Raw genomic sequence first — 18935 nt, forward strand, 5'->3', positions numbered from 1 at the left:
TTCCCAAGGTGTAGGTGGAAAGAACTCTTGAAAAGCATTGCAGCGGCACAGAATGGCTTGAATGACAATTATTTAGTTATGACCACTGTGATTTTCTTTCACAACTTACCAGGTACCATTGCTTTGTAAATAAAGGGTCGTTCATGTTGATGTCAATGTCATTGATGTCTCTATATCCTCTCTTCCTTCTGCTGAAGCCCTCCTGTTGCACAGCTTTCCTCACCTGGAAGAGTTAATTTTTACATCTTTAGCTCAACATTCCTGACCATGAAGCTTTTTTAACCTTTCTTTCATGAGAGATAAGGGTTATGAAATCACACCGTTTGTGTCTGTGTCGTTCCTTTGCAACTTCTAAACCGGCGACTGATTTCAGTCAAAATTCATAAAGAGGTAGAGAACTCCAGGACTACTGCAACAGCCATGAGGGAAAGAGACACTCAGAGTGTCTTATGTGGAGGAAAGCTACAACTTGAGCATGTTTTAGACACCAAACAATCAGCATAAGAGCAAGCCCCTATTCAGGCATCATTATCATCATCAATCTTCTTGCTATATTTTTATTTTTCATTGCCATCGAAACAGAAGCTAAAGTTATTTAACTAATTCCAAACGTGCCACAGTTCCAAGCTGCTGACATTTGGTAAAATAAGGATGCAGGTCTCATCTGCACTTTTACTTTTTTAAAATTTTTCTCCAGGGCATTATCAGAGCATTAGATAGCCTTTCCTGCCAAAGAGGTTTGCTCTGGTGGTGTGCACTTTCATCATACTCCTGAGTCTCTCAAAAACGTGCCTTGCAAAGTGATCTACTTTCAGGGATTATCCTTGTAATATATAAGTGATAAAGAAATACACTGGCAAGAAAAACTACACTGCAAAAAAGCCACTAAACTGATCAAACTGGCTAGTGAGATACAAAAATACAGGTTATGAAACACAAGTAGCCACAGTGTTTTTAGAAATCATTTGCTTTATGCACAGCAAATCCACAAAACATTTAAGTAAGCACTGTAGAAAGTAAGAGAAGTCAGACACACAAATATTTTTAGAGACAGGAGCTTCAAAGGTCATAATCACCTTACTTGTACCCATGTAAAAGAACAGTTCTAGAGGAGACCACTGAATGGTTGTAACTGGAGTTGTAACATGTACTAACATACAGACCTTGTAAAAGTGCTGTCAAGTTTGGCATACTCACTTTGTACTCTTTAGCCTAACACTTGAAAACAAGGTAGCACGAAGAGTCCCAGCATTTAATTTAAAAAACAAAAAGCAAAAAATCTAGCCTTTTTGATCAAAGAGGAGTGCTTAAATTCATAAACTGAGTACACCTTGAGGTGAAGCAAGAAGGCAGTAAGATCCCTAACATTTCCTTAGGCGTGCTCTTGAAAAGAATGCATGGTTACTAAACAAATCTAATAACTCAGAGAACCATTTCTACCTTTGTGGCTTTGGCACTTCTGATTAAAAATGTGTATACAGGAGTCACACCACCGTGTCACAGCAACTCATATATATTGTGTCAGTCAAAATCAACAGAGGAGAAATTCATCCAAAGGCTAAATCAGATCTTAGGTCAGTTGAGTCATTCTTTGAGGTGTCTTTCTGTCTCCATTAATTAAAGCAGGAGCCTCAAAGGCAGTGCTCAGTGAGATGTCTAAGGCAGAAATTAAACTGGGATCTAACTGATGGGGGCTAAAAGCTATTTTCCTCACAGCTGTATTGCTTCATTATAACCCCCAAAACCTAATATCAATTTGTAGTGAGCAGGAAGGGACACAGCGTGCCCTGAAAAAATTGTTTCTAACCATCCACTTGTAGGAATTTTTAACTCCTTAACTAAAGGTACCAAATGGTAAAATATTGAATTGGTAAGTGCTTTCTTTTACATGCATGTTCACATGTAATAGCTCATTAAAAGTGCAGCAGATTGAAAGTAAAGAAAAAACCTAACATAAAATAAGTTGGAAAGAGTGACTAAGTGACTAAGCAGGACCCACACTTGGTGTACTTAGTGGTGCCAGGCAGCTGTACAGAGCAAAGAAAGGTATAACCACAGAGTCTGATACCTCTAAGATAAGGCTCAGTGATGCCATGGAGACAACAGAGCAATCACCTGTCATGATGCCTCCTTCCCTCCCTTCCCACCTCTGCTTGCCACTGCAAACCCTGAGCTGTCACCACAGAAGGTAATTAGGAACAGAAGCCAACCCTCACCCAGAGGGATGCCAGGGAAAAAGATTTCATGTGCTCGTGCTCCCACGCAAGCTCGCTGGCTCTGCAGGACCTGCTGCATTAAGGCACTGAATTAGGGTTTAGTACAAAAGGATCCTTGCTAATTAAAAAGTAGGGTTGCGGAGCACTGGCTTGTCTTTAAGACAACCTGGAGGAAAGAGGGGGAGCAATTTGCAGAAATAGCACAGGCTGGTTTCCCTCTTCAGGATCATCTCATTTGTCGGACTTGTTCCATCTTCACAATAAAACATAATTTACTTTTGTATCATATTACATTATATTATAACTTCCTGAGACAAGGAAACATATCCCTCAAAGAGGTATAACCTTCCCTGAACTGAAACAACTCTGCAGGCTATTTTCTGAAGGGCACACAGGATGTCACCATTCACAGATATAACAGTCTCAGAAATTATGGGTCCTCTTTTTTACTACAGAAGCAAGGGGGTTTTCCTCACATCTGCAAGCGACAAATCAAATCCAAATCATACAATCAAATCCAGAAAAGATGAGGCATCTTTGTCATGAAATAACTTGAAAGGTTTGGGTAAGGTCCTGGTAGCTTCTCACATCAGTTACAAACTGCCTCATTCAGTTGCCTTGTAGGAAGATCTTGGCCAGCACAAGGTAAGAACTTGCCCTGCTCCTCATGAAGATGTGTATAGAAAGCAGTAATCCCAAGAGCATGTAGAATCCATATATTTTAAAAAAAAAAAAAAAAATCCCCAAAGAACAAACTTGGAAAATGATAATGCAAATCCAATGATCTGAGTGGAAAACTGCCCATTTAGTGCTGCAGACAGCTGACTCAGTAAAATCCCAGTCTTCTCACCAACTGGGTATCTGTATTAGAAAAGTGGTATTTTTTCCAGAGCTGGGAACTCATGCTTTCATATCTAGTCTAGATCAGGAGAGGGATGCATCTGATTCTGCATATATTTCTTATTTTTCTTCTTAAAGAAAAGTAGGCCTCCCCATGACATCAGTAACATAAATCCATTAAATACCATATCACAGGTAAAATGCTTCAACAACACATACAAGAGACAACACGTCTGGACATCCAATACTTGAAAAGTATTGGAAAAGATTCACTTCTTGTAACAGCCATAATCCCACCTACTTGTGTGGAGTTCAGACCAGGAATCCAGCCCTCAATCCCATGCACAATACAACCTCATGACATCTTTTATACACTTGTTTCTCTAACTGGAGCAGGAAAAACAGCATTCATAAGACTCAGGCTTCTGATAATAGTCTTCTAAATGATTCAAGCCTGTGAAGCATGATACTTATTAGAGCCTAGTGAAGCAACAAGATTTTCTTACTAAAATAGCATGAATTTTGCATCTCAAAATTAGGCTTATTCATCTACAATAACAGCCTTTTGTTTATTTTGTTCTTAATTAATTTATTCCTTTTTCATTAGGATACAGGATTAAGTAGAGATCAGAATCTGAGCATCTACTTTATTAGCACAGGACTAAATAATGAAAAAGTTACTAGTTGTGTTATAAGCAGACTGAAGGTCATGTATCAAAGAAGGTAGCCCATAAATGATAAGATCCTTACAAAGAAAAAAAAAGGTTCAAGTATTGATTTTTAATATACTTGTACTTATGCATGGTGCATGAAGTCACTCGGATGATAATAAACCAGCAGGATACCGATGCAGAACAAATTAGCAAAATAATCAATTGACTGCAGTACTGCTCTGGGAGGGCCAGAAAACCACAGCACTCTAACTGTGCTCCCTGCTCCCATGAATGCCAAGATAATCAGCTCCTCGTTTTGATGGAACAGGGTTAATTTTACTGGTGAGCTCCTGCAGTTAAATGAGTCTGTTATACTGAGCATAAATGACAGATTTACTAAATTATACCAGTGGGTGTACAAAAGTGGAACAGCACACACAACCCCAACCTCAAAAGCCAAGAACTTCAGGAGAATTTGGGCCAAATTCCAGAGGAAGAAGGCAGTCCCAACTGATGACATCTAGTAGGCATTCTTGACTTCTTAAAAAAAACCCCAAACACAGTGGGTTTGGGGTTGATCGCAGTGAGTTTATCAACCAAGGGAAGTCACAGTTCTTTATTCAGAGTTCTTTATAAGCCTCAGGATCAACACAGGTCTGTTCCTGAAGGTGAAGTCAGAAGTTGGAAACCCGTAGCCTGTATTTTTGAAGAAATCAGGCTGGTGGTTGGACTTATGCCCCAAAAATTGAACTGAAGACCAACATCCCTTGAAGGTGGTTTGGAACAGTATGTCCAGATGCACAAAGACATCATCAAAGAAATCACCTTCAGGTAACAGAAACCTGTCCTGACTTTTGGTATCATTAATTTCTGATACCCAAAGAAACATGGTGGCAACAAAAGAGAGAGACAAGTTTAAGTGAGCCAGTCATATGCACAGCCAACTCTTAAAATAGCAGGTGCATACAACAGCTTTTTGGGGTATTATCCGAAAATGACATCCCCCTGCTCCTAAACTTCATGAAGAGTAAATGAGTGTGTCTTTTTTCATCTCTGATTTCTTTCTAAGTAAACACAAAGACATTTAATTTTACTATCCACTCCATCCTAATATGAGATACACACACATATATATATATATATATAAGGGAAATACAATGTCAGAGAGTAGCACCCATCTGACATTCTACATTTCTGTTAAAGCCACAAAGTAACTGAGTTTTGTGCTACTCTCCACCACAAAATGAAAGGAATAACATTGAAGCTCCTCACTGGCAAAAAGAAAGCACAGATCTACTTGAACTGTAACTAAAGTCAGATGAACCAAGCAAAACTGAATCACTTTGAAATGGTAAAGGAGACAGCTCACTTCTATAAATAAATCAATAACCTGGGGTGGTGAAGCTACTCAACTCTATCCAGCCAATGCAACGCAGAAAACTGATGGTTTTTGTCGTGACATGGCTGGATCCATCTGCTTGATTTCAATCTTTCTGAGCCCGTGTCATGACCTAGAAAGAATGAGTAGGGATCTCAGGGGGGCTTGTGAGTGTCACTGACTGCCCAATACTTACTAATCAAATGACAACTGCTCCTCTTAAGCAAGCTAATGACTTTCAAAGGCTCTCATGGATCTCTCCATACCTAGCAACAGTTTACTAAACATAGGTGTTTCTGGAGGATTATTCATAAGAGCTTCCAAGTGCCTCTTCTACTGTATCCATTAATCCCTGGGGAGTGTTCTCCACAGGGACTCTTGCCCCAGGATATCTTGCCACTCCTCAGCAGGGACAGCTAGAGCCACTACAGCAGAGACGCAGCAGCTGTTAAAGCACAAGTCCTTAGAAACTTCAGAGTTTATCAGCACAACCTTCCCCACCACTTCTAATCAAAGCACAGAGGAAAGAATTTTTTTTTTTTTTCAATTTAAAACTTTCAAGAGAGCAAAAATGCATCGCTCTCCACAAAATACTTGCGTCACTCTTGGTTTATGGGCTTTTAAATGGCTATTTTCATAATGACATAGACATGGCACAGACAGCATGAGAATTGCTTTGGTTTCTAGGAAAAGTAATGTGCCCTTAAAATAGATCCCTTTATCGTTGTTTTTAACCATCCCTCTACCTTGCTGTTACTTTTTTGTTTTGTTACAAGTTGCAATAGAGTCACTGGATATCAAAGACCTGCGGGGCTTTTTTACTTATTACTCTTGGATGTTCTGGACCACTCCTAATTTTCCACTTTCTGTAACCAGCCCAATTTGCCTGCCCAAACCCTTCTAAGCTTACACAGACTAGCAGCAGATCCTAAAGTCTATGGACACTTATGCTGTCTCCAGTCATCCCTCTTGGCATGTCTTCTCATTTTTACTTGACTCCAGCTTGTGTTCTTTGAACTGTTTCTCCATTTCTCTGGACTTGGTATTGCAAAATATCACACTCCCAGGTGAACAGAACAGGGGCAAACTGCACCACAGACTCTAACAAAAGATTTCCTGATTGCATTCCACAGGAAATCCTGGTATAGCTGGGACTGCTCATTAACTTCTCTGCAAATATTTGAGGAAAATTGTAAGACCAGAGGTACAGCCATTTAGGAAACCAGTCCAGAAGTTCGTCATCAATCAGACAATAGTAAAATATGAAGCTGAACAGCCTAAGCTCAAAGGTTCCACTCAAGCAATTACCCTTTCTCGATGGAAACACAATTTAAAGGACTCCAGTTTCGACCAAGTTCATGTGTTTTTAGAAAAATATGGAAGAACTGACTTGCTTCTGCCTTATTTTGTGACCTTTTGTTTTCCTCATATTAGTTCAGTGCTTGGTAAATAAGGAGCTTTCAAAAAATAAAAGAAGGGGGAAAAAAATCAATATTTTTGTCCATTTAGCAGGCCTCTCACAGTTCAGTGACATTCAGGAAGCAGTGAGTAAAGAGGCAAGGAATCAATGTGTAAGAGGAGGCTGCAGATCATATTCAACCTGCTCAGCTAAGCAATCAATAGCTCCTCTAGCTTCTACTTTGAAATGCAAGTGAGCTGTTCAGACTGCAATGTAAAATGAATGCTGAGCATGGATAGGCTGCAATGGAAAATGCCAACTGGATAAAAACAGAAATGTTCACAGGATCATGCCCTCTTTGACAACATTTTTTTGCTCTAGGAGAGAATTTATTAAGGGGAAGGACTGAGACAGAGAAAAAGCCCTGGATATCTTGATATGCAGTGCACTGCCTCAAGAACAAGCTTCACACCTCTGTTCTCTCCTCAGTTTGGCAAGAGGGACATATCAGGATCTACACTATCACAGGTGCTGGCTATTCTAGGAACTCTGTTTCCATTTTTTTTTTTACACTGCTTAGATGAACCAGCATGAGAGGAGGAGCATTTCTGAAATCTTAAGATATTTCCAAAGAAATGAAAATATATCTAATGACAGAAGAGACAAAATAATTTGTATTTCAAACAGTTTCATATTCTAAGACAGCAGAAAAAAAGAACAGTTAGTTACAAAATCAACGATCTCTGTAAAAGCTAAATTCCCTGGAAATGGGCTATAACCACATGCATTAATCTCTCCAGTAGACCTGGGGAGCCTGCAAGCCACAGGGACACTTTATCAGCAGCTTGTGGGTAAATTTTGCACTTTGCTGTCTCAGCAGTTACACGGGTCACAGAAATGATCAGCCTCTCCAAATCAATCAGAATAACCACCCCTCAGTGCAGATATAAACAACAGCATGCCTGGTGACAGAAAGTTGGGCCTCATGCATGGAAGGCATTATCAACTGCAGATCCTCCCTTCTTAGCTGCAAAATCAGTTTCTGCAAGTCAGTTTTCCCTTCTCTTACATCCCTTTGCCAAGTGCTGCAGACATGCCTTTCCTAAATCATCATGGTTGGAAAAAACCCCTTACCCTCTTCTTCCTCAATAGTAAAAGTCTTTTCATGAAGCAATTTTCACTTACAATAAAGGCCATCATCAACCTTTCACGTGACAGCCAAAGTAGGTCTAAGTTATATTCATAAGCTCTCTGTGGTATAAAAGGGTTTTAGTTTAAATTAAAATCTGGCCCAGCTCATCTTTAAGATTGCAAACCTTTTGGCTTTATCTGTGCAGCACAAAGAAGAGAGGTGCTCACATGATGCTGAATCTTCTAATTTTCTCTCCGTCATTTGTAACTTTGGACTGTTTTTTATACCCCTGGGTAGTTGTCCAGTAAAGGATTTCCCTCCTGCTTCAAAACAGTTCACTGGTCCTACAAAGAGATATGTACTACAGAGTCCACCTTTATATAACCTCCTTTTTAAAGATTCCATTACTACAGTTGCTGCTTCCACACAAGCGATGAATATCTGATACATCCCAAGAGAAGAGGAGTGCTCACAGGCTAAAGATTCCTCTAAGTCTGTTGATTTTAAGCTAATTTATTTCGTGAAGCAAGTCTCCAGACAAGTGGGGACTGTGAGAAAATATCACTTGGAGAAAAAAAATCTGTGCAGTTTGGTTTGTAAGGGAAGACTCAACTGACAGCTGAAGTTACACTTTTTATTGAAGTGTGCCTTGACTCGCTCTGACATGGAATAGACTTCTTGTATATGTGTGAATATTTGTGCCAATGCCCAAACACATTTGAAGTCATAAAGTGTCATTTGTAGCAGCTTTACCTCCTCATATATTTCTTTTCCAAAGATGCCAATTCACTCTACAGACATTAAGTGTATTCTTTATGGACACACTTGGGAAACTGAGTCAGCAGAGGATGAAACCTTAAACTAAGTCTGCAGTATGTGCTAAAAATAGACCCCCTGGTCTCCAAAGTGATTCTGCACTTAAAAGCTGCCTTCTGTCCTGTGCTGTAACTCATCATACTTCCATTTCATTCCCCACATCCTCCTTCCCACTCAAATGTCGCCTAATAGCTCATCACTTGCCTTGAAACATCTGCTTGGAAAAACGTAACGTGCGTTTTCTCTCGTGGAATTACTGGCATGGATTATCCCCTTCCCATGCTACAGTAAATATGCCATAACATCACGCTCATTGAAGAGCTGCCATTTCCTTTATGTAATTTATTTTGCTCTCTACCTGTACTCCTTTTCTAAACACCTTCTGAGTCAAGAACCCAAACGTATTTATGGAGCTGGCCCCCCAAGCCCAATGACAGCTTTCAGTCATCATAACCATGGCAGGAGCTGTTTGGGACTCCCCTTATACCACGGGGCTTAGAAAAAAACATTTACTTCAGCTACCTCTGCTCCTTCTGAGCAGATGGACCTCACTGGATCCAGTGGTAGCGAAATATTTTCACAAAAAATTGTTGCCAGAATCTCAGCTAAAGAATAGTTTCTTAGAATAAAAATTTGTATCACGGCTCTAGGAGGGAAGGCACTCAGACTAATGTCAGTGCTGCTGTCCTACATGCAGTGCACGAACCAAGCTGAAAATCTATCTAATATAAATTAATTTAAGAAATTGTGAATTAAAAGAGTTATTTAAAACTGGCTGTGGGTCCTCAAGACCTGGAGTCATAGGGTGACAGTGAAGAAAATGTAGGCTCCAGCAGACAGAATCCAGGCTTTCTCAAAACAGGTTTCAGGAAAGTCACAAGTGTCTTTTCATCTCTTTTTCCTGGCTGCAACCCCGTGAGTGCCCTACAGAACACAATTCTTCCCTTTTGTAACCTCTCCTGCACTGTCATTGCTCAATACCATTTTTCCTTTCCCGTTTCTTCTGTTCTGCAGGCAACTGGTGCAGTTTGAAAGTGGGGAGAACACCTCCCAAAAAGGCACCTGTTTTGGCCAAAGTGGAAGGGAGCACCTCTGCACAAGGAGAGGAGGACACCACAAACAGCCTTCCAAACATACTCTTCCTCCAGCAGCTCCTGCAGTCTCTGCTCTGACTCAGATCCCCACTGCACCACGCTGACAGGTTGCTAGCATGGATTACTGCCCACTGCTGTCAACACCTCCCAGCCAGGTGGTAATGACATCTGCAGAAGGCCCACTTAGCTTTAATAAAAAAAAACAAAGCCTGCTTTTACAAAGCTGCCTGCCTGGAGTGATATAGCAACAACTGCCAAAACAGTCTAAGCTTATTGTAATATTTCACACCTGTAATACTTAAACTTCAACGTTCACATGAGTGGTAGTGATATATTAGTGAGCCTTTCTTGTCCATTTTTAACACCTTCAGAGTTCTGTTGCTATTGCAGTGGAGATGAGATATAGAACTGCAAGCCACTGATCTTCCTAAAGTGCTGTCTGGTGGGAATTACATGGGCTGTACAATGTCTTCTCTCAGGAAATTTCATAACTAGAAGCCAGACACAAAACAGAAGCCAATCTTATGACAGAGGGAAAACTGCAATTATGCTGCTGCTCACATTCACGTACTTGCTCATCCACCCAACAGCAGAGTAGCTGTTTATAGCACAGCTACTTCTTTATTCTATTACCATAAATACACTGGACAGAAAAGACACTGGAGCTTGCTCCCATGGTTGCCTTTCCCAGCCCAGCTGGAAGCAACTGATGACTTATATTGACCAGGCTGTGCAGGTTGCAATTGCACTTTTTCAGTTCTTAGATTCAGAGGTTTATGGATCCCCATCACAAAACACGTTAATAAAATCAGCAGAGGGTTACGTATCACTGCTGCACAGCACTGGGTTACCAGAGTAAAGCTGCCAGGGACAGGCCATCTGCCACACAGGAAGCATCAAAACAGAGGCATTTCTAGAGAACAATTTCTGTATTAAGAGGGAAGGTAGTTAAAAATGAGGAATAAGAGATTGGTTTGCAAAAAAAGGAAAGAAACAGCTGATGTCCTATTGTTTTGGCCTTCGTCCAAATCAATTTTTAATTTGATACTTTCAAAGGACTGTGCTTGATCTCTGTCAAGACAATGCCCTACATCAGAATCCTCAATTTTAATCTTCAAATGTTGTCCTCCAATTCCAGCCTTGGAGCCTGCAGACTGCAGCTGCAGAGCTCGCTGGTGCCCAGCATCATGGCAGAGAGCACAGCCAGGGCAGAGATATCCACATCAGGACACTTTTCCCACCTCATCCCAGAATCTGGCTGCTGTCACGTGGCAGAAAAGCATCCTTCTGCCCCTGAACTCCTGAGCTGCCCAGTGCTTGGATTGGGCAGTGCACTGAACACACATTCCCGCGGGCAAAGCCTGCAGCTGTTTTATTGACAACAGGGGCACCAGGTCATGAGTGATTTAGCAAAGGACTCACACCTGGTGTGAGACTGTAGGCAGGAGACCTAACCCAGAGCAGTGGTGGGGTCAACAATGCAGGGAGAGATGCGCAGAGCCTGTCCCAGCAAAACAGAGCACACAGAGAAGGAAAAACCCGTGAAAGTGAGACAAGTATTAACATGCTCAGTTTATCCCAGATGAAACTGTCCTCTGTGACAACACAGAAACATGGCATGCCCCCATCCCTGGAAGTGTTCAAGGCCAGGCTGGATGGGACTTTGAGCAACCTGGTATAGTGAGGGTTGGAACTAGATGATCTTTAAGGTCCCTTCCAACCCAAACCATTCTGTGATTCTAAGGTACGGAAGAGTGGTCTGAGTATTCTCTATGGGTTTTCTCTCCACCTCCATTAGTAGAGGCTTTTTACATCCCTGACCACGTTCTCCAGCAGCCTGTCCCACTGGTTGATGGCCAAGCCTCTCTGCAAAGCATGTCTGCACAACTGAAATTCTTTTCAAAAGTCTTAGAAACAAAGGGGTTTCTACCTTGATTTCAAGGGACCAAGTCATCTGAGTGGTTCAGATTTGTCACAAGCCCCTCTATTTATCCACTGCCTTAAGCAATGAAAAGTGGGCCCTGAAGACTACAAAACTCATTATAAATTGCAGCTGCATGTGCACTAGGCAGGGATTTTGGTACCAGAATTTTCCCTAGCTCCCACTGGGTCAGAGCACAGGCTGGTTTAAATGAAGTGATAAAATGATCATCCTGCTGCAAATTCTTTGAACTATTGCTGCTTTTTTTGGCCAGGAATGAGGAAGTATCTTTTCAGTTCAGTTATTAGCATAAAATAATTAGACTTTGGGGTATATTTTGCTCCCAGTGCACATACATAACTTACATTAATATTAATAGGGACCTCTCTATTCACTCATTGAAAGGAGCCTGCACCCCAAGAGACTGGGAAAAGCAAAAGCATATTTAGGGTTTAGTCTATCACTGAAGATTTCCACAGACTCCTGTAAACTGCTTTCCTCATCATATACTTCCTTCCCTTCCTAGTTTATTTCCATTGAGACAAATGTTTAGCAAATCATGGAAGGAAATAATTTGCTCAGGATTCCCACAGCAGGCAATCAAAAAGTATGCACACAAATTACATAAAAATCACTCTTTGTGTCCAAACTTTGAGATCCAATTCACGTTATGGTTTCCAGAGAGCAAAAATGTAATGGAAAAGCTTTCCATGAAACTGTATTTCTTTGGTACGAGAAGTGATGAATCTCTGGTGGAATCTAACAGTGCCTGCTGCATGCACATTTAAGGGCTCTTCATATTTGCAAAAAAATCAGAGTTAACCTGTGTTACAGCAAGCTCTGAAGTAGTGCCTTGAGATTACTAGAACTTCCCAGAGTAGAAAAAGGTAGATTTAGAAAAATCGACTACAGCAGAAGGACTGACTTTATGGAAGTTCAAACAGATGCCTAGACTGGGATAGCCTTGCATGTCTTGGGCAACACTCTTTACTGGCTAGGGCCTCTCATCATTCCTCACTTTTCTTCCAGGAAGGGTCAAGCCAACTTAAGTTATTCCTTTTTGTTTCATATCGCCACACGCCACTCTGAACTGAATTGCAAATGAAATCAGGGAAATGCTGTAGCTTAGAAAGAACTTTTTAAAAATGCAGTCATATTCCCTAACACCACCTATCCCCGCAACAAAAAAAGTGTGAATGGTGTCAGAAGAACAAACAGTGAGAATGGAAGAAGCAGAAATACTTAACTCAGGAACACCACAGAGAAAAAAAATCAGGTGAACCACCACAGTGGAACAACAGTGTACATTTGGTATTAACCTTCTTGGCTGAGATTCAATTCTCCAGAAGTGCAAAGACCCAGGTTCCACCTCCTCTGGCCCAAGGGTAAATACAGACTCACTGCATTCATTTCAGTGAAATTACTTCAGATTTTCACTGCTCCAAGTTGGAGAAATGTCTGTCTCTTGTGTTTAACACCATCCCTGTGAGGAAAAACACTGCTAAAAGCCTCCCTCCAGTTGAATTCCAGTTCAAACTTGCTGAACTTGTGAGGACAAACTATTATTCTTTGCTTCAGGGGAGAACACCTGTTTCTGAAGAAGTAAGCAAATCAGAATACACAACCTACTAGGTGAGGAAAATACACTGAGATATGGAGGGGGAAGGAGTAATCAGGAATGCCCAGAAGAAGTGATGAAGACAAAGCAGCATGCAGAGCCTTGAAAACTGGTAAATTCAGGCACTTTAAACAGTAAGTGAAGGGCCCAGTGAAACAGCAAGGGCACATGGACATGGCCTAGAGACCTCCTAGTGCAGAGAAGATGAAAGCATAAACTCCTCATGCCTTACATGAGTGTGTAACTGAGGTCATGGTTTGGTCAAGGATGAAGAAAGCAGATGTTTATTTTGTCTTTCTTGAGATCTGTTATGAAAACAGAGTCCTCGAAATGTACTTTGTAGTTCAGAAAAACTTATTTGAGGTCCTTATGGAAAATAAGGATGAAAAGAAAAAAAACCAACCCTTTCCTGTTGTCAACCTTCACAAGAAAAAACAAAGGCAGAGCTGAATAAAGTTCTCTCCTATTCCCCCCTCATAAGTCCCCTCTCAGTTTTACTCCAGACTTGACAAAAAAAACCACACATAAATTTCAAGCAAATTATTCATCATGTCTTTCATTAAAATCACTAGCTCCTCTAGTCAGGCTGGGTAGGCAGCTGCTGTTTCAATCAGGCAAGACATATTAAAACACGTTTGAAATCACCTCACAAAAGGGATAAAAACTGTTTATCGTTTCATTTCCCTTCCCCATCTGGGTGTAAACCCTGGCCTGGAGGCGTTGCTGCAGTTTGGGATCGGAGCTAAGATGCCTTGTCCTGGTGTTCTACTCGATGCTCCTTGCAGCTGAGGCAGGAGAACTGCAAGGAGCTAAATGTCAGAGACCCTGGAGAGCTCCAAAATCCATGAGCAAATATTAAAATGAAAACCTGCAACACCTACACAACCCGAATTGCTAAGAAAGCACTGATACACCTCTCTGACAAACAAGAGATGTGCCTTCCCCAGCTGACCAACACAAGTTTGGGGTCAGTAGTATAGTCTAAAAGGTAGGTCTAAGGTAGTACAAAGACACACAAATTCCCCAACTTCCTGCTTCTTTTCATCTGAAAATACAAGGCAAGGGGTTGTTGGATTTTGCCTTCTGAGAAACACTGCATCTATGTATTTTAGATATATAAACTGAAATATGTTCAGTCAAATAACTTGTGCAAAAGTTTATACAAAAAGTGAGTTGTTCACTGGACAGCACAGAACGAAACAGTATAATAAAAAAATGTTATTAAAGTTACAGTCTCCTGAGCACAAAGTCTTCTCCCTCAAATCTCTGTTAACGCTAGAGAGGTTTTCTCCATCTGCTGCTGCTGTTACCCAGGATGAAGAAGCACCTGGGGAAAGCTGGAATGAGCCATGGGGAAGCAAGGACAGGAGCAGAGGTAGGGCCACTAGTGCTGGATTATACCCAGGGGCAAATGACTCCATACAATTCTGTTATTATTTTATGCTTAGATAGCCTCTAGCACAGTAATTTCCCCTGAGCCTCCAGATCATGCATGTGGAAACACTAAACGACAACAGTAATTACAGTTTAAGGTTACTGTCCTTTGTCTAAGTCTTCTGGGCTTCAGAGGATCTGTGCTAATCTCTGGGGTTTTATTTTTTCCCCACTGTTCTCATCTCAGTTTTCTTATTGCCCAGGTGTTGTAAAGACCACAAATGGCTGTAATCCAAACTCCTTTTTTTTTTTTTTTCCTTCCAGGCAGTAAGATTGGGCATCTCAAATTTACTCCTACTTTTGCTCTACTTTGCTGTATGACATTTTGGAAATTTTGAAGTCCTCTTCCTCCCACATTCATTTCCAGCACTTGTGAAATACACATAATCCATATTTGAAACATGCTTTGAAACCTGCAGTTAAATATTTAATTCATTAAATACTGTAAAAGACCAGACATTATTTCAGACGAACAGACAGATCATTTCAGTGGCAGATCTGCAAGTATGAAGTCACCAAAGCAGTCCCTTTCTCACTGTTGTCTATTTTGTAGGCAGACAGAAAGTATTTGGGAAGATTTATTTGACTTTACTGCTCACACTGAATTATTCAGTGTTTGCAAGTCAGGTAGGTAATTCACCTTGCACACACTTCTCAAGTGCAGTGCTAATAAGGAAACTACAATGAGTAGATTTTTCTGACAAACAACATCCTCATGTAAACAGCCTTACAGAAATACATCCTCTCCTTATGCAAAAATGTTCAGTGTTTCACAGTGAATGGCAGGACACCAGCAGACGTCAGATTGACTCATACTCCTAAAAGCAATGTCCTTTTTCATACCTTTCCATCTCAATCTGGAATTTGCATTTCTTTCATACATTCTAACTTTCTTCCAAACCTCTCTGACACATGAAAGTGAAAACAGTTCATCATTGGACTCCAAACTCCTCTGAGACTGCATATGGCAATGCTGGAATGAAACAAAAAAGCATTTTCTTGCTATGGCAAGTTGCTCACTGCATACAAAGTTTTCATCCTTAGAGATGACTACCCAAAGCCAATCATTTCTATTTTTAAAACCCCTTTTCCAGGTTTTTCTCCAGCTAGCTTACAGGAAGAAATAAAAAAACTCCCACTATTCATATCTTATCTTCTGTACGTCTCAAGTGAACTACTGAGGTTTTTTTCAGTTTTCAATGAATTATAATCTATGGGTGAAGTGCTTCCTCCTTTGGAGGACTCAGTTCCCATCACCTCCTCAAAACAGGGTTCAAGAAGATGTTAAGTCTGCTCTTACTGAGGGAAATCTCAGCCTCCAATAATGTTTTTAGACAAGGCAAGGTGAGTTGAGCTCCCCTGGATTTGTTTGTGAGAAGCTCTAATCCTCACAGTGGCACTGCTGCCTTTTAAATTTGTTCTTAGCCATTTAGAGTCAATTAAGAAGAGCAGTAAAGTGAGCAGTGAGATACCCATTTCTATGAGCAGGAGAAGGCTGTAGTCCTGGCTGATCATCAGATCCCTGTTTTCAGAAGTTGTCTCCCACTAGCTATTTTTCCTTGCAAGAAATATACTTTTCACATTGTGGAAACTGGAATCAGACCTATGGATGTCTGGAAATAGGATGTTCACTTGGAAAGAAACAATGAAGTTGAAGAAAACAGTCAAAAATGACCAGGAAGCAAAATTTATAATGTTCCTAGTGAAAATGATAAAAACTTGTTTTTCTAAATAAAATATTTTCAAATATGAAAAAGCAGATTCTATTTCTTTGTGATTCATTATCAGAAATAAAATCAGTTTAAGTCTTAAAAATATTTTCTCTTTGGGAAAATAGTAATTTTAGTTACTTGTTGTTTGTCCAATGAAACAATCTTCATAAGCTTTTCTTATAACATGCCCTGCACAACTTGGGAAAGGAAACGAGGAAATAAAAGTTTAACAGGGGTGTTTCCCTTCCTCTTTTCAGGAAATAAACAGTCCCATAGCAATCAAGGGAATTATTCCAAGAAAAGCTCACGTTCCAAAACAAATAAAACATATTCCAATGAATGTTTTCCCAGGAGAGCACCACGTTTGAGAAAGAAAAACAGAGCAAGCACTGACTGTACAATTATGTCAGTACATCCTGGCCTAAGAGAATCAGCATTTTTACCCAAACTCTACCAGAGATCTTTGTTGCCCCATGGTTGCAGATCCAGCAGATGCATGAAGGTTTTACAGAAGATTGTCTGGAGGTTAGAAAAAAGAGCAGCTATAATGGTGCCTCTAAGGAACCTCCCATTTTTGAAGTCACTGCGCAGTCACCGACTAGACCGCGTTTTTCCAAAGCCCAGAATAGCTGGAGCTGACAGCTCCTCCAGCTCCTTGTTTTGCCAGGAGAAAAATGCCTCCAGACATAATAGCCCTGACTTTGGTGGAACCACAGGGAGGACAAGAGTGATTCAGGAGCTCTGCAGGGCAAGGCTGGCTGAGCGCCAGGGAGAGCAGCAGCCTAACACAGAAGATGGGCTCAGCACTGAGTTTATCACATTTGCTGGATGACAAAGCCAAGTTAGATGGCAACAAACGTAATCAATCTCTTGGACTCCAAGACAAAAAACAGGGCATCTCCACGCCCCAGTGGCTTATTTTATTTTTCAGGTTCTTGATGAGGATACATCCAATGCCTCTGGACTTCCTCCAAAGAAAAGGAATAGGAGTGTGAGGAGCTGGCAAGGAAGAAGAGAACCAGGTATTAATGTGGAGCATAGCACTGCAGTGTTACATAACCTAGAGCCCAGCAGTAATCAGCTTAGTGATACTGCTGTGAGATCAGGAGCATAACAATAATAATTAGATCTGCCAGTTCTGATTCTTCTGTGAAGACTTCACATCTGCAAGGCTCATGAATCCCTCACCTGTACTCCTCTGTATCAAAAAGAGATAAAAAGGAAGAAGGCAGACTATGTACATTCAAGAAATATTAAAGCTGTACACATAATAACAATGTATTTCTTACCAGCACTCAGACAGTGGATGGCTATCAAAATAAAACATAAAGCTGTATTTTCAAAGAAATGTGGCCATTCAGCTATCACTTCTTACAAGCAAAACTGTAATATTGACCACAGTCCATTGATTATAGTATGGGACATACTCTATAATAATTAGGATAAATATGTACCATGGAGATGTTTAGTTATTTCACAGTGCTTCATTCTACCCAGTCCTGTTTTCTCTCTCAGTATGGAAGTTCACAAGGCCAAGAAGTATTTATTCAACTTCACTAAACCATGACACACGTATTAGCATTTTAATTACCATTGGCTATTCTCAGATGCTAAGAGGCACCCATTTGGCTAAAAAGCCATGTTCCAATGCAGCACCAAATAATTACTGCAGCAAACTCCTCAGAAATAATTTCAATCTAAACCTTTAATTCACTTCCATTGTGTCTCTAAATACTGCAATCAACTTTTTGTGACCTTTGTAAACCCCTTTTTCTATTCACAGAACACATCATCCATACAAGCAATGATTTCTCAGATGTATTTAAAATTCCTTGTTGACCTCTGGGCTGTTGAGTTGTTGGGGAAAAAAAAACCCAACCTTTAATATTATACTTAAGGTATTGCATAAACACTTTGAAGATCTGGTAACACAGAATGCTTGCAGCAACAATGTTTTGGAAAAGGCTGCAACAAACCAATAGACCAAAATGCTGTTCACAAAGAAAACACTCATCAAAATTTAAATAGTAAAGTATGTTAAATGGCATGAGTGGATGCACTACATAATACATTTATTGTGTGATATAGTAGCATATGCCCTTGCATCAATTCTTTTAGCTTAAGTCTCTCAGCAAAAAGGTGACGGGGCTTTTAAAGTTATGGTCCTGTAACACAAGCCCTTGTACTGCACGTTCAGATACCCCCAAAACCTACACCAAAAAATATTCCAGTCTTATGTTGATATTGTTTTTATTGTACCCCCATTTATTTACTGTCAATGTAAGTGTCAAATACAGTGAAGGGTTCTGGTCACCTCACTGTGCACAAAAGAAACCCAGTGAACTGTTTTAACAGTTGATTTTCTGAAGACAAGACAGAGAAATAAACTGTTATAAATTTATTTTGTTCTACTCTAGAGTTACTATCTCACAGCCTAAAACACATCGGCATCATATACTATCAGGTACAATATTTTAACTAATTCTATAATCTTCTGTTATACATCAAACAATGTATTTGGGGTCTTTCAAAAGGGTTTAATGCAAAGGCAGTTTTCCACTCTCCATATTTTCTGTTAGGCTCTGAGATTTTCCAAAAGAAAACAGACTCCAAAATGCCTTGCATTGTTCCTGAAGAAGCTTTTCTAGCATAAAATTTACTCATACTGGAAAAAATAAAGTTCATCTGAATGCACACACTTTCTAAACTGAAAGTGAAGGTA

At 40.3% G+C, this 18935-nt stretch overlaps 2 protein-coding genes across 3 annotated transcripts in view; both read right to left on the reverse strand.

Moving 5' to 3' along the window:
* MACROD2 (mono-ADP ribosylhydrolase 2) overlaps positions 1-18935 on the reverse strand; it is a 1470694-nt gene that overhangs the window by 264864 nt on the left and 1186895 nt on the right. The gene's annotated exons all lie outside the window — the stretch shown is intronic.
* Positions 1-18935, reverse strand: part of PCSK2 (proprotein convertase subtilisin/kexin type 2) — a 100221-nt gene that overhangs the window by 51950 nt on the left and 29336 nt on the right. For both annotated transcript variants that reach the window (XM_050314967.1, XM_050314968.1), the window contains exon 3: positions 110-223. In XM_050314967.1, the coding sequence (XP_050170924.1) occupies positions 110-223 (114 nt within the window). The remainder of the gene's footprint in view (positions 1-109; positions 224-18935) is intronic.

This window comes from Myiozetetes cayanensis, unplaced genomic scaffold (genome assembly GCF_022539395.1).
Source record: "Myiozetetes cayanensis isolate MyiCay16 unplaced genomic scaffold, myiCay2020 scf2-11, whole genome shotgun sequence".
Classification (NCBI taxonomy): Eukaryota; Metazoa; Chordata; class Aves; order Passeriformes; family Tyrannidae; genus Myiozetetes; species Myiozetetes cayanensis.